Below are 14,730 nucleotides of genomic sequence, written 5' to 3'. Positions count from 1 at the left end.
GGACTCTGTTAATACCAAGTTCAGTACTGGGTGTTTTGGATTAATGTTTAGTTTGGATTTTATTTTTCACAACAGCTAAGGAAACATAACTGTTCTTAGAAACAAGTGGTTGGAGCAGCAACCCCTTGTAGGACTTTCTGACAAGTTTGTCGTAATACCAGACAAACTGAGTCTTGATCTTGACTGATGGGCTTGGGGTATATAGTAACAGCATCCTTCCAGTCATGTGCTTTCATATTTACTTCAAGTTAGAATTGGAGAAATGTGATGACAAATTTCAGGGGGAGATAAATTTGTTCTGTGAACAGTTAGTGCTGTTGCAGAGTTCTGCTATGCTACAGCCTCTGTTTTTAAATTTCTGCTCCCAGAATGCTCTTGTGGCAAGCTGAAGCATCTTGCTGCATGGGAAAGCACTTTCAGGAGGGTGGCTATACTTAAGCCCCAAACAAATGAATTCATCTAAGCTTGAAACCTGGAAATCATTCTTTCTTGAACATCCCAATAAATGCAAGATGATAGTGGATTCCAGCAAATCTTTGTGGGGTGGTAGTGTTGTGTTCTGTGCCATTTGGGCTGTGATTTTAGGACAAAACTGTAAATTCAAGCTTATGTCCATGCTATGAATTCAATAAACATGTTAGGTGACCACTGTGTTGACTTTTATTCACAGAATCACAGAATAAGCTGAGTTGGAAGGGACCCACAAGGATCATTGAGTCCAACTCCTGGCCCTGCACAGCATTATCCCAAGAGTGACACCTTGTGCCCGAGAGTATTGCCCGAACACTTCCTGAACTCTGTCAGGCTGGTGCTGTGTCCATGTCCTTGGGGAGCCTTTTCCAGTGCCCAACCACCCTCTGAGTGAAGAGCCTTTCTCTAATATCCACCCTAACCCTCCCCTGACACACCTTCAGCCATTCCCTTGGGTCCTGTCACTGGTCACTACAGAGCAGAGATCAGTGCCTGCCCCTCCTCTTCCCCTCACGAGGAAGTTTTAAGAGCAATGGGGTCTCCTCTCAGTCTCCTCTTCTCCAGGCTGAACAGACCAAGTGACCTCAGCTGCTCCTCGCGTGGCTTCCCCTCAAGGCCCTTCACCATCTTCACAGCCCTTCTTTGGATGCTCTCCAATAGTTTAATGTCTTTCTTATATCGTGGTGACCTAAACTGCACACAGTACTCAAGGTGAGGCTGCACCAGTAAATCAGATTTCCTTTTACGACCAGGTAACCCACCTGGTCGATCAAGTGAAACTTGATGTAAACCTTTTGGATTTCAGTGAAGCTTTTGATCCCATCTCTCACAGATTGTTTTGGACAAAAGTTTGAGCACACAGCTGGATAAACACATCATGTGATGGGTGAGCAACTGGCTCACAGGTCAGGCACAAAGGATTACAAGGAATGGGCTGACATCAGACTGGGGACCTGTCACTAGAGGGGTTCCACAGGGCCCCATCCTTGGCCCATTGCTCTTCAGCATCTTCATAAACAGCTTGGACACAGGACTGAAAGGGATACTAAGCAAGTTTGCAGATGATACAAAACTGGGAGGAGTTGTTGACTGGAGAGAGGCCCTGCAGAGACCTTGACAAATGAGAGGGCTGGGCAATCACCAACTATATGAAGTTCAACAAGGGAAAGTGCCGAATTCTGCACCTAAAGTGGGCCAACCCTGGATGTAGGGACAGACTGAGGAAAGCAGTGCCACAGGTTCTGGTTGACTGAAAGTTGGACATGAGTCTGCAGTGCCCTGGCAGCCAGGAGGGCCAAGCATGTCCTGGGGTGCAGCAGGCACAGCATCACCAGCTGGGCAAGCTGCACTGATGTAGTGATGCAGACCTGTAGCTTATGTTACATAAAGGATGATTTAATAAGATGTGTATTATATGTGAAAGAATGTTATGAGTCAGAAGGAGCATAAGGCTGGTAGTGTGTAATCTTCACCTGTCTTGGACTTAGTTGCTGTGCTGCTCCTGAGCAGAATAGCCTTGAAATAATGTGTTGCTTTGGGCTTTTCAAAAAAGGCAGTGAAGTTTAAAAGTAACTCACTAGTGCCCTTCTGAGCTAAAAGGCAGTAAATATAATCTGAATCCTCCTCTCACAAGGTAGAGATGCCAGCATTACTACCCAAGGGAAGAATACCAAGGCCATGCCAAACTGTTGCTCAATGCCAGGTTGCTTATCTTTTGCTTTTGAAGATTAAGATTAGCAATTTGGAGGTCCCAGTGATTGTAACATTACATGTGAGCCTTTAGCAGCAAGGCAAAGTCTTGCTTGTTATCCTGAAATATTAAAAACATGAAAAAGTTGTAACGTATGTGTTCCTGTTTAAAAATAGACAAGCAAAGGCAAAAGAAATACAAATAGAAGGAGGAATTTCTCACTCTATTGCATGTGAGACCTTATATGTGGTGGTGGGAGAAGAGAGAAGATAATCCTAGGAGTCACCAGTTGCCTCTGAAGCTCTGAGAACTCTCCCTTCCACTTTAATGCCATTTCAGGGTACATTTTGCCTGGAGGCTTTAGACCCTGTGTGCTCAGATTTCACTGTATTAGAATATTGCTTTTGTGGCATTGATCACCTTGTATCTGTGTGGATGCTGGTTTTCGTTTCAGCAGGAATAGTTTCAAAGATGTTGAAAAGTGATTAAAATGCTTACTTTTACAGTAGAGCCTCTGAAGACAAATGATGGCTGTAGAAAGGGGCTTTCCTATGAAGGTGTTAAGGATTTGTAAGGAATTCTGTCTTCAGACTGTTAAATATGCTAATTTAGAGTGTGCTTACTAGAGACTAATTGTACTTAATTGTATGGTCCTAAGTTTTCTGCATTTGTTTCATGCTCCTTAAGCTGCATTGTCACTGACCCCCTTAACATCTTTCATCCATTCATGTCTTTGACTTTTCCCCTTAACCAGTCAACTGTGTTTCCATCTTCTCCTCTGCTATGCTGCTGTGATACATTTTCACCACAGCAAAACTACTGCTATTTTGGCACCCATTGTGGAATATAAAAGGAAAAATCCCCAGAGTAAACCCACTAGATGCTTTCAACAATGAAATATAGTTCTGAGTTTAATGAAGCTATATGTTTTCCATTTGCTCCAAATTTTAGGAGCTGACCCAGGAACCTTGGCCTTGTATACTTCTATTTAGTGCTTTGTTGCAGAAGGAAATAAATAACTTCTCAAGAAAAAACAGTATCTCATATTTGAGTAACTACTTACGTGGTGAATCTGTGGCACTGTATAACTTGTGATTCTTGTTCATGTGGGCCATAATCTCTGAGAAATAGAAATTAGCATATGTTAAAATCAGGTTTAAGTCAATTTGTCTTAAAACAAACCACAGTATTTAGCTGAACCACAGTGAACTGTTGCATAGAGAGAACAAATTAGATAGTCTTAGAATTTATATTTGATTGTCTTATTGCAACACACTGTAGATAATAGAAAACTGCCTACCAAATAGGTCATCTCCACAGAAAGGCATGTCTAATTATTTCACTCTTACAGTTTGCTAATCTCTTTCTTAGAGTTGTCTTCTCACATTGTGAAAAACCAGTATAAGTAGAACGCTTTTACTTTCATTAAATTATGGAATAGAGGCTTGCTTTTGAGCTGTAGTTAAAGCTGGTTGTTCCTGCATTCATGAATGCCATAGATGAAAGCTTGTTTTAGAAAAATTACTTTAAAGCTTCCTGACTCCAAAAGAGCTAATTTTCTTAGTGCAAGCTGTTTTAGGATATTCTCAAGATACTTTAATAGGTAGAGTCTTGTTTCTAAGTGAAACTGTATGCATCTGTATCTTGTGATGATTTTAAAAGCTGAATTTGGATTAACTTGATGTAGTCATCCACATGCTTGATCAATAGTTACTTTTTGGGAAGATGCATGATGTTTAGTCACTTCTGAAATTATACTGAATTGTAATTTAAGAGTTCATCCTGGAAATGTTCCTTTTAATTCCTTTATTAGACTGTTAACCTGGTGATGAGAGGATAGTGAAACAGTCTTGTGTAACTTCAATTTACCACCCTTGTAAAATGAAGACCTTTAAGTGATTCTCTGATTCTAAAAGACATATAACCTAAAAGTCACTTTGCAAAGATGGCCTGAGAGAAACTTAAGTTTGAAAACTGTTTCTCTCCCTGTATTCAGGTCATCTATCCTTACTCAGCCTACATGGATATGTAAATGGCATTTTAGTTTTAGTTACTGATGGTCTGTTTCTCTACACACACCTGTAGACCTAATTTAGGTGATGTTTTCTTTCCCCTTCAGGTATGTTGAGCATAGGTCACTATGCTATGGGTTTGTTTTTCCATAGATACATTCAGTAGAATCCATTTGTTTTACAATAGACAGACTTTGCAGCATTTATTGTCATAGATAAGGTGATTTAAATCAGGCAAACAGGGGTCAGAGTTTCCAAGATCCACAGGCTTGTGCTTGTTTTGACTTCAGGGGGACCTGACTAAATTCTTCTAAAATTATGGCCATGAAGCCGCCCTAGCTACAAGTTAAGTAATAGATACTTACTCTTGAAACATAACACAGGTATTTACTAAATGTTGTACTTTTCAAGACCATATTTGTAGTTAAATGTAGTGGGCTAATCCAGGCAGAAGCCTTATGCATATAGTGCTTGGTTTATTTATTTTCAAACAGTTTTTAATTGGAAGAATATAAAAGAAGAGGGCTTGAGAGGTCTGGTCTGTTCTGCTCTTTTATACCAAGGTGATTGCATTGGTGTCTAAATTTTAGTCATATTGGTTGTAGTGGACAGGGTTCAGTTTGACTTTTTTGAAATGCAGTAGAGTTTTAAAATTACTTCTTCATTTTAAAATAATTCTTCCCATACTCTAGTTTTATTCTAACCATCTGAAAAAGGTTTAGAAGCACAAGTGAAAAACAAAAATTAGCAGTTGAAGCTGGGAGGGTAAAACTGGAAGGATTATTTACTCTCATGCTTCACTAAATAAACTGATTGATATCTGGGATTAAATGAACTTCCTTCCACTCAGTAGCATTAGTGTGTTGTACCATTAGGTTCATACTGTTGATTGTATGTCTGAGACATCCATGGGCCTTTCTCTGGAAAAAGAAGGCTGAGTTACCTGCATTGTTGATGACTTACAGCCTCCTAATCCAGATGTTTAAACTTGGTGTATACAAATACAAAGAGGGGGGAGAAGGAGTAATGTCTCTACTCAAATGCAGTGAGTAAAGCTGGATCTCTGTGAGCCAGGTAGAACATCTGCTAGGGTTGAGTGAGCAGCCAGCCCTGAGTTAGCTGCTCATTCTAATAACAGGTAATTTCCTTTGTCCTCAGATGAAGTTTGTACATACTTTTCCACTGCCCCCTCACTACTTGGGGTAGCTGATGGTGGAACCTGCAGCCTGTCAAAACGTGCAAAAAGGAGGTTCCACATCTTTCTGCAGTTTCGGGAAAAATATGCAGGATGCAGGGAAAAGCATCAAAGAAAAAATAAAATGGAAAAGCTTTCATCCACATTTTGGAAGAATGCTTGGGCAATATCCGCTGAATACAGTGAATTACCTTGTTTTCATTTATGGGAAAGCAGAAATACTGCTGTTGGAAAGAAAACCTCTACTAATAAAGGACTTACTGCTGTCCCTGTCTTTTCATGAGATAATAAATCACACAACTGGGGCATGTTAAAGAGAGCAAGGCTGGCTCAGTTTGGGTTTCAGTGAGGACACAGTATAGTTTGTGGGGTTTTTGTTTCCTCATGGTGCAAATAGAAGGGGATTTTTTTGGTTGAAATTAGGCCAGTACATAGCATCATCTTGTACCCTTTGTGATAAGCAGTGCTGTTCTGGCTTTTTGTAGTAATTTTCACACTCACCTACTCATTCTGCATGAAAAACGCTACAGTTTAAATCCCTGAAAGGTCTGAGACTTGTGATTTCTCTTTCAGAGTTCAGATGGGTCCCTCTCTGAGGTTGTGCAAAAATGGAAGGAGTATCAGCTTCAGTGCCAGAAATACTTGTATGAGACACCCCCCATTGTGGCAGGTAAGCTGGTTTGGTAGGGATAGGATGTATTAATTTTTAAAATGCGTGATAAAAGTAGCAAGGGAGTGATTATGAACTTGAAAATACTTCTTTCTGGTCCATTGCTTCTTTATCCCATTTGCTCCTGCCTGCTCTCTGTGGGACTCTTCCCTCTGCTAGAGGAAGCATTTTATGGAGCAATTTCATTGTAAAGATGTTTGTCCTTAGGTCTAGAGTGTTACAGAGTGGCAAGTGGTAGCTGTACCATATCAAACAGCCACTAATGTAATAGACCTGAAACTTGTTTAGGGGTCAAGGTGTTAGGAAATCTGGGACCATGCTGTTCACATTGAACTAGGAGTTTGTGGGTTGTAAAGTTGGTATAAATTATTTTCAGCATTGTAAAGTACTGAAATGGCTTTGGAAAAAGAGCATGTGACTTAAGCAGAAAGGGAATGTAGCTCGTCTTAGCGTTTGAGCTGCTGTAACGTGCTGAGAGCATCTGTGATGTGCCAGCATCATGGTGTTTAGAGGACAAATGGTGATTTGTCAGTGATGCTCACAACTGGATACCATGCAGCCTCTCCTCTGCTTCAGTGCTTTTGTGACACACTGAAGATGGGTCTAAGGTTGTGCCTGTGAAGAATTATTTCAAAACTGTTAATATTCCATGTCTTAACTACATTATTATGTCAGAGTGAGAGCAGTAGCTGATGACAGTGGCACGGACACATTCATCTCCCTCTGCTGCATTATTCTATTGAGCAGTTGAGTGCTGCCCTCTAAGAATGACAGTTTAATGAAACTAAAGTTGAAGTATTCTCATGTTGATTAAGCTGTAATGCAAAGTTATGGTTGTGTGTGGGTATTTCATTGGTGGACCTATATATTATAGTAGACTTTCCAACTGCATGACTTTGAACCATTCTGAAGAATTACTATCTTTAGTGTTCATAGCAAAAATGATTTTAAATTAAACTGGGACAAGGAAGGGTGTAAAAAAGAAAAGATAGGTAAATTAATACCAATCCATTACTTTCTTGTCGATTCAGTGTAAGATCCTAATCTGTTCCTTACTTCCTCCCTGAAACAACAGTTTCCTGTGTGAAGATTATCTCTTTTGGATAAATAAATGTCATATAATTCCACATCAGAGCTTAAATGCTTGTGTCTGTATTTCCTCTTACATTCTGCTCTTCAGTCTTTTCCTTCTTGCTGTATTAGTACGAGGCAGTGGCATGACCCTCCCTTCCCTCTCTCTGCAGAAGGCAAGTTCTGCAACAGAACGTTTGATGATTATGCCTGCTGGCCAGACGGACTGCCTGGCACCTATGTGAATGTCAGCTGCCCCTGGTATCTTCCCTGGGCTAATGCAGGTAAGAGTCTTTCCTTATAGGCACAGCTTTAAACCAATCCTATTTTCCTTGCATGGTCTTAGCAAGGACGAGATTGGCTTAAATGGCTGTGAGTGCAGTCAGTGCTGTGTAACATAAAAGTAGGGATGGATATTAGTATGATACATTCTTTATCTCTGTTTAGCAGGAGAAGATGAAAATGAGAGAACAGACTTCTTAAAGGTTGCATTTAGTTTGGATGGTTTTTGCTCTCATCTGGTTTTGCTGCTTGGATAGTGGTGACTATTAATAACTTAGCTCTGTGTGCTTGCTGAAGGCTATCTAACAATGATAATGGCTTAGTTGGAAAACTGAGATAAAAGTAACAAAGATAACTGGTACGTCATCCTGTAGAAGATAGAGACAAAAAAGTCTAAAGTGAAAGTGTTTTGTGCTGCTTCCTGGGATAAATTTATTTCTCAGAATGCTGTGAGATGAAGGCATTGTCATTGGTTGTAAAGACTTCTTCTGTGAAGGACTGAATGTCACCTTTAGATTTTACACCCTTAAGTGCATGTACACTTGAAGGCAAGGTGTATTAGATCACTTTGTCTAGCATTCTGCCTTTCAAACCAGTGACTTGTACAGCTTGTTCTTTGTGAAGACCTTTCTATGCTTTGAGGTCTAAATGAAAGAGTTTATTAGCCAGCTACCGTGGTGTGGAGAATTGGCTTTGGCCTCTGTAAAAGGGCAGAGGATATTAGTTAATGATAATATATAATTCTGATTGATGGGTGCAAAGTGTATGGTGTAAGTATGGAGAACATGTTGTAAGTGTTGGTATGAGGGGATATCAGGAATGACAAAGAAAAGGGATGGGACAAGCAAAGATTACTTAAATGTATTGCGTAATGTGGAACCTGGGCATAATACACATAGCATGAAATAAGGGGTGGAGATGAAACTGAGTCTGACTGGGTTGGAGGTGACTTTATTCACAACAGCGCTTGCCCAGTGTCAAAGCACTCACTCCAAGCCCTGCCTGAAGCCCTTGAGGCAAAGGACACTGATGGCTTCCTGGGTTGTATTAGGAAAAGCATCACTGGCAGCTCAAAAGGATGATCCTTCCCCCCTACTCTAGGGGGTGTGACTCATGTGGAGTGCTTTGTCCAGTTCTGGGCTCCCCAGTATGAGAGAGACATGGACTTACTTCAACGAGTCCAGCAAATGACCTTGAAGTTTATTGAGGGATGTGAGTGTCCCTCTTATGAGGTGAGACTGAGAAAGCTGGTATTCTTCAGCCTGGAGAAGAGAAGGCCTCAGGGGAAATCTTATCAATGTGTATGTTCACATATTGAAATACATAAAGTTTCCTTTAAACATAATTATTTTACTGTGAGGTTGGTCAAATACCTAGGACAGGTGACCCAGAGAGGTTTTGGAGTTTCTGTCCTTGAAGAAGATGGTCACAGCCTGACTAGACATGAACAACTTGCCCTAGTTCCTCATATTAGGAAATATCCAGAGTCTCATTCCAATGTTGACTGTTTTGTGATTCTCTGTTTCTGTCAATTTTTTATAGGATGATAAGTTTTGATAATCAATTATTGTCAGGTATTACAATTTTCTGTTGCTGTCAGTCAGAATATGAGATGGGGAGGAGAATTTGCATGGCAAATGTTTGGAAAGCTGGAGCTTTCCTTGGGGAATTACAGGTTTTGCAAACTATGCTTTAATAGCTTTTACTGTTTGTGTACCACTCTTGTCCTAGTGGCTGTCAGTCTTGAGCCTGCCCTTCTGCAGATCTCAGCAGCAGATGTGGCCCAGCAGGTTGCCTAGCAGAGTGGCAGGCTGAAAATGGTATGAAGAACTTTTTACATGCTCAGCAGGTATGTGCTGTGCCACTAGTCTAACTGCACATGGTGTCAGTCAGTTCTTGTCCCTACGTGATGCCACAGAGCTGCTCACTGAGGTGTGACTTCCTTCTTGCTCATTCAGTGTGGCAGCTTCTGAATCCCTGTCTGCAGTGTGGGCACGGTTCAGCAATAGTGCTTTCTCTGGGTCTTTGCTCATTTATCTCAGGTTACACGAGCTACTGCAGGGAGATAGGAATCTGTTCATTGAGAAACTTGAGAGTTAATCTGGTGTTCAGTGCTGTATGCCTATTCAGACTCGTGTGCGTACAGAGACTCAAGAGCAGCCTTTCACAAGACACATCCACAGAGGATGGGCCTACCAGTCTTTGGTGCTAAGGAATAGGTGCATTTGCAAGATTTTTTTTCTTACAGGATCACATCCCTTGTGATTGCAACATCATCTTCATCCCTTTTTGAAAATGCTGCTTGCAAAGGTAGCCTATAAAGTACAGCAGAGACAATCAATACTGTCCCACTCGTGTCAGATTTCTTTAGAAATGCTGAGGCTGAGACTTCTTTTTGTTGTGTTACCTAGCAGGTGTGTCAGCATCCTTGCAAGAGTCTGTATTGGCATGCTATCTGCAAGGATGGACTTTGAGGGCTGGAAATATGTTCATGGTAATTGAATAGAAGAAAGATCACAACATTAGACCAGGATTTTATGTGGAAACCAGGTATGCCTGTACTGCTACAGACTTTTTTTGTGTGACAGGCAAGTAAATTAAACCTGAATTGTCACAGGAATTCTTTTATAATAGGTTGCACTGAAATAGTTGTATTCATTTTTGAGTGCTCTTTTGAGATGTGCCCTGAAGATTGGGTTATCTTATCTTTCTTCACAGTGGCACTGCACTGCAGTCTTTTTTTCATCTGTAGTTGCGCAGCAAAGTAGATTGGGAATTACACCCAACTGAAATGTGGGGGTTTCTCCTCATTCCTCTGAGTCTTTCTTTTTTTTTTTTTCTTCTTTCATGTAGATCAGTTTCCTGATTGATATGATTGCAGCTGTTAGTATTCATCTGCTTCAAGTATACTGGTCATTATATTATTTTCTTAACAGAAAATTATGAAATAAGATTATTATGGCTATCTGAGTAATCGGTATCCCACTTAAAGCCAAAGCAGCTGAAGTTTAAAGTAGCCTCTGCTTCAGTGCAGGTTAAGTCATTGTCAATGAATGAGAAATAGGTGGCAAATGCATCCACAGCACAGTGCAGGGGTTGGTATCCTAGCAAATGAGGAGCCCAGACACTGCTGGGCTGTAACTGCATGGCAGGAGTTCATAATGTCATCTGTGTCCCTTCGGTGCCATATAAAATAGCTTTGTGCATGTAGTGAGGGAGCTCTTTCTTGCTTCTTGACAGCAAGAAACAGGATCATTGGGGCAAATGGAACGTGGAAGGGAGTCTAATTTTGGTCAAACAAAGTATTCTGTTCAGGGCTCTGTAGGGAAATTTTCTCTTTATGTAGATTTCCTGTTTTTCAAGTGTTATTTTGAATTGCTTTGAAAATACTAAGTGAAATATCTGGACTATCAAAACAAGCACATGCTTGACTTTTACATGCCATGCTTCCTTACCCCCCACCCCCCCCCCCCAAAAAAAAAAAAAACACAAAGCAAAGCTTTTTTGGCCTGCTTATACATCTTTGAAAGAACAAACTATAGAAGTTTTTCAGATCTGTATGAGCTATTTCACTCTACCTCTGTTTGGCTTTTATTTGTTCTTATGTAGCTCCCACTGTGGGCAGGTCTTTGTGGGGAGATGCTGAAGTAGCGGGAGGGAGGTTATTGTTAAATGAATTTGTTCTGCACAGTTGCCAGTACAGATCTTGGACCACAGCCAGAGCTTGTTGAAGGCAAATTTTATATACTTCTGGCTGACAGAGTTGGAGCTTTTGCTCCTGTATGCGAAGCCCACTCAGTATATGATAGCATTGACGTTACACCAGGTGAGCTTTGCACACCTTGCTTTCCACGTTGTAGTCAGAGAGGTTATGGTAAGTTCTAGGGCTGTCTCCAAGCCCAGCCAGTGCAGAAGCTCTGAGGGGAGCAGTAGGGGCTCCTTTAAGGGACAACGGGCACTTTGCCTCACTGTCACTGGCTGTGTGCTTTTTCTTGTTACCTTCTTCTAATTGAAGGCCAGCTGCCAGTAACACCATGTGGATTTGGAAACTGTGGAGCTGCACAATTCATCTTGCAATTATGCCTCCTCTGGGGTTCTGATATTTTATTGTTTAATAGCACTAAATCCTTTTTAATTAAAAAACCTTCCAGAGGTACCAGTTTCAGACAGGAGTTATGTGAGCAGTAGCCACATCAGTTGCTCCTGTATGCACTGGGCTGCACCAGGGCTGGCTGCAGACTTGCATCAACACAGATGTGGCTGTTGCTCAGATCTCCATTCAAAATCTGAAATCTTTGAATGCTTTTGTTTCAGCTTAGGACCTGTCTCTAATTTGGAGGGGTCTGACATCTGAATTAGTTTGATGCCAGTCTGTATCTGTGCTGGTATCTTGCTATGGCATGGTAGTGAATTTTGAAGCAATCCCTGATTGTGCTGCTTGCCGTGACTGATTTCGTTTGAGCAGCTTTGGTGTCTGTTTCTTTGGAGGAAACTAAGCCAGAAGCTGTACCCCAGGAGTGCCTTGGATTATTTTCAGTCCTGGAGGGAGGCATAAGACCTGATGATTTGTCTGTACTACCATGAAGCCTTCCAGTACAACCATACATGAGTCTTTGGAAGACTTCTGCACTACCAAGGTCTCATTAAATTGTAATGTTTCTTGTGCCAGGTAAAGGGCCAGATGTCTTGTATGCCTTAATTGATGTTGTCCATGAGGCCTCAGTGCTTTGTAGTTCCCTATGCTCTCTAAATCTACCTTTCTCCTAGTTTGAAATAGTTTTCTTTATTTACCTAATAACTTCCGTTGTCATTCACTTTTGGTTTAATCACTTGTCTCCCGTAATTCACTTTATTATCTGTATTATCCTCTCTTTATGATGTTATGTGTTGCAGTGGTGACACCTGCTCCTTTGTTCTCCCAGATCATCAGGCAAAGTACAGCCTGGGGACCCCTGGAAACAACACTGGTTTCCAGCCTGTGACGTGAGAGACCTGAAAGTCTCTCTGGTGGCAGAATAACCCAGCAGTAATACCAGATGACCTCTGATAATAACCTTGTGGCTGCCTCTGGCTACTAGAGATGGGGTCAGTCTGATTAAATCGTGGCAATATCTGGCACCACAACAGTCCTTTACACAATAATTTTGCCCAGTCACAGAGATTGTATGAGCTTCACTTCGCATGGGGTGTGGAAGTGCAGAATCAGACTGGGTTGCTGCTCCAGAGTACCTTCAGTTGCAAGGATACATCCAGGTCAGATCTTTCTCATTTCCCCCTGCTGTAACCTACATTTGAGTCCCTCTTTCCAGCACTCTCCATTTTCTCTCTGGTGGTGGAACTTCTTTTTCTGATATGTCTTTAGGTAGGTGTGGACTCTGCACGAGGCTTGGGGTGGAAGTGGGGCATTACCTTGGAACTGCCAAGTACCAGAGGTTAGCAGTTTGACCATGAGAATTTTATGCTTCTTTAAAGCAATTTCCCTAGGGTTATGAGATACAGGCAAACCTTATTGTGGTGCAGCAGAGATCATGGAAATTGTCTGCACAGTCCTCACCCAGCATTAGTGTCTAAGTTAGTCCTGGCTGCTGTTTAAATCATGAACTAATACCTTCCTTCTTGTGTGGTGTCTTTCTTTTCCCAAAAGCTGTAATTATACTTACACAACAGTAAGGGTATCATGTACAGAAATATTGTAGATTTTATTCTCTGCTACACAAGCAGGAGAACCAAAAGTGTTGAAATGAATCCATCTGTTCCCAGGCTAAGTCTGTCTGTCATTGTTGTGCCCACCAAGGAGAAGGGCTGAGAAAGGAAACAGAACCTGGTTGTTTGTCAAGGTGTTGCCTGCCATGAGTGCTTTGGGTCTGTGGCCTGCCATACCGTGACCCAGGTGAGAATCATATGTAGACTTCTGCCTCAGCAGGATTTTGTGTCATTGCTGCTGAGGTAGCTGGACCATTGGAAAAGCTTCTGCAGCTAATCTTCTCTTAAATGTGGTTTAGTACCCCCCTCAGCCCCTTGCTATCAAACATAGTCATTCAGGTCTGTTGTTCATGGATCTGCTGTGCTGCAGGATTAAATCCAGTGTCCTGGTCCTCTTCCCTTTCCCTGAGTTGCCTGTGTTTGCTCACAGTTCACACTCAGAGCGGGAGGGAGCTTGGGGCCAGAGTGCCATAGTACCAGAGTACCAGCAAAAAACAGAAACAGGAAAAAAAAGGTGTTTGATTTTGTTTGTGAAACCTCCTATGGATAGCAGTGCTGTGGCAGTGAAGGTCTAGTGTTGCTTGTGCAAAGCAGACCAAAAGAAACTATGTTGCTTTCTGGAGGGCTCTGTGAAAAACCCTAGGGCTGAGGAAGCAGGCATTTGTGTGAGAGTTTTCCTTCTGACAGTTTTTGAAGTTATATGCACGGCAGGAACATTTGGTCCAAGGGACCAAGTTAAACCTTGTCTGATTTAATCTCTCTCACTTTTTGTTTAATCATCCAGCTTCACAGTTTGAGGTAGCCTTTTAAAACCGAGGCAGCAGATGGCTACGTGAGTGTATAGTTAAAGTACCTGCTTGTCTTTTTGCGTGCAAGAAAATAAATTTCACTTCAAATATTGGATACTCTGAAGATTATTAGACACTTATTAAATTTCTTCCCTTCTTTGCTTTAATAAAACCAAGCTTCCAGAAAGCTCTCCATAATGCTGAAAAGGGGTGTGACCTTTCTCAGTGCAAAATATGTTTCTTTGCATTTGCTAACCTGTAAGCAATTCAGAATTTATACTTCCTTGCACCAAAAGCTGTCTCAAGCTAATTGGCAATTTCAGTTTGCTTAAAGTAACAATAAAAAAAAATCTTAGTCTCTCAAGTTCACCTCTGCCTCTGTTCGTCAGTCTCCATCTGGTAATGTACCAGAGAACTCTCAAACATATGTTGCTCATCTCAAGGGTAGATATAGGGACTCTTGGCCAAAATAATTTTTAAGATCATTAACAGATAGATGTTAACATGCATTTATTTGGGGCCATGTGGCAATGCCATTCTCAGTTTTATCAATTTTGCTTAAACAAAAGGAACATCTGTTTAAATGAGCTGCTGGTTAACTTCAGATTGAGGTACATATAATAGCGCAGTGGTTTATGACCTTCCAGCTGGGCTGAGGTGTGACTTTCTGTAGGGACAGTGAAAAGCTCTTTGCTCTGCTTCCTCTTCTGCTGCAACTGAAATACATCAGGTGTGTTATAGAACAGGAAACTTTGCATATGGCCCGACACTGAAATGCACATATGTGTGATGGGAGCATGATGTTCATATGTCCAGTATAGATCTGGTCACCTGAGACCTTCTAGGAA

The 14,730-nt window shown here is 41.4% G+C and overlaps 1 protein-coding gene across 1 annotated transcript in view; it reads left to right on the top strand.

Annotated features, from left to right (window-relative positions):
- The window catches only part of GLP1R (glucagon like peptide 1 receptor), an 82,589-nt gene that overhangs the window by 23,745 nt on the left and 44,114 nt on the right, over positions 1 to 14,730 (top strand). Inside the window, exons 2-3 of the mRNA XM_069009826.1 lie at positions 5,942 to 6,038; positions 7,283 to 7,393. Of these exons, the coding sequence (XP_068865927.1) occupies positions 5,942 to 6,038; positions 7,283 to 7,393 (208 nt within the window). The remainder of the gene's footprint in view (positions 1 to 5,941; positions 6,039 to 7,282; positions 7,394 to 14,730) is intronic.

This window comes from Aphelocoma coerulescens, chromosome 3 (assembly GCF_041296385.1).
Source record: "Aphelocoma coerulescens isolate FSJ_1873_10779 chromosome 3, UR_Acoe_1.0, whole genome shotgun sequence".
In the NCBI taxonomy this organism is placed as follows: domain Eukaryota; kingdom Metazoa; phylum Chordata; class Aves; order Passeriformes; family Corvidae; genus Aphelocoma; species Aphelocoma coerulescens.
This window is presented reverse-complemented; position numbering and strand designations above follow the sequence as displayed.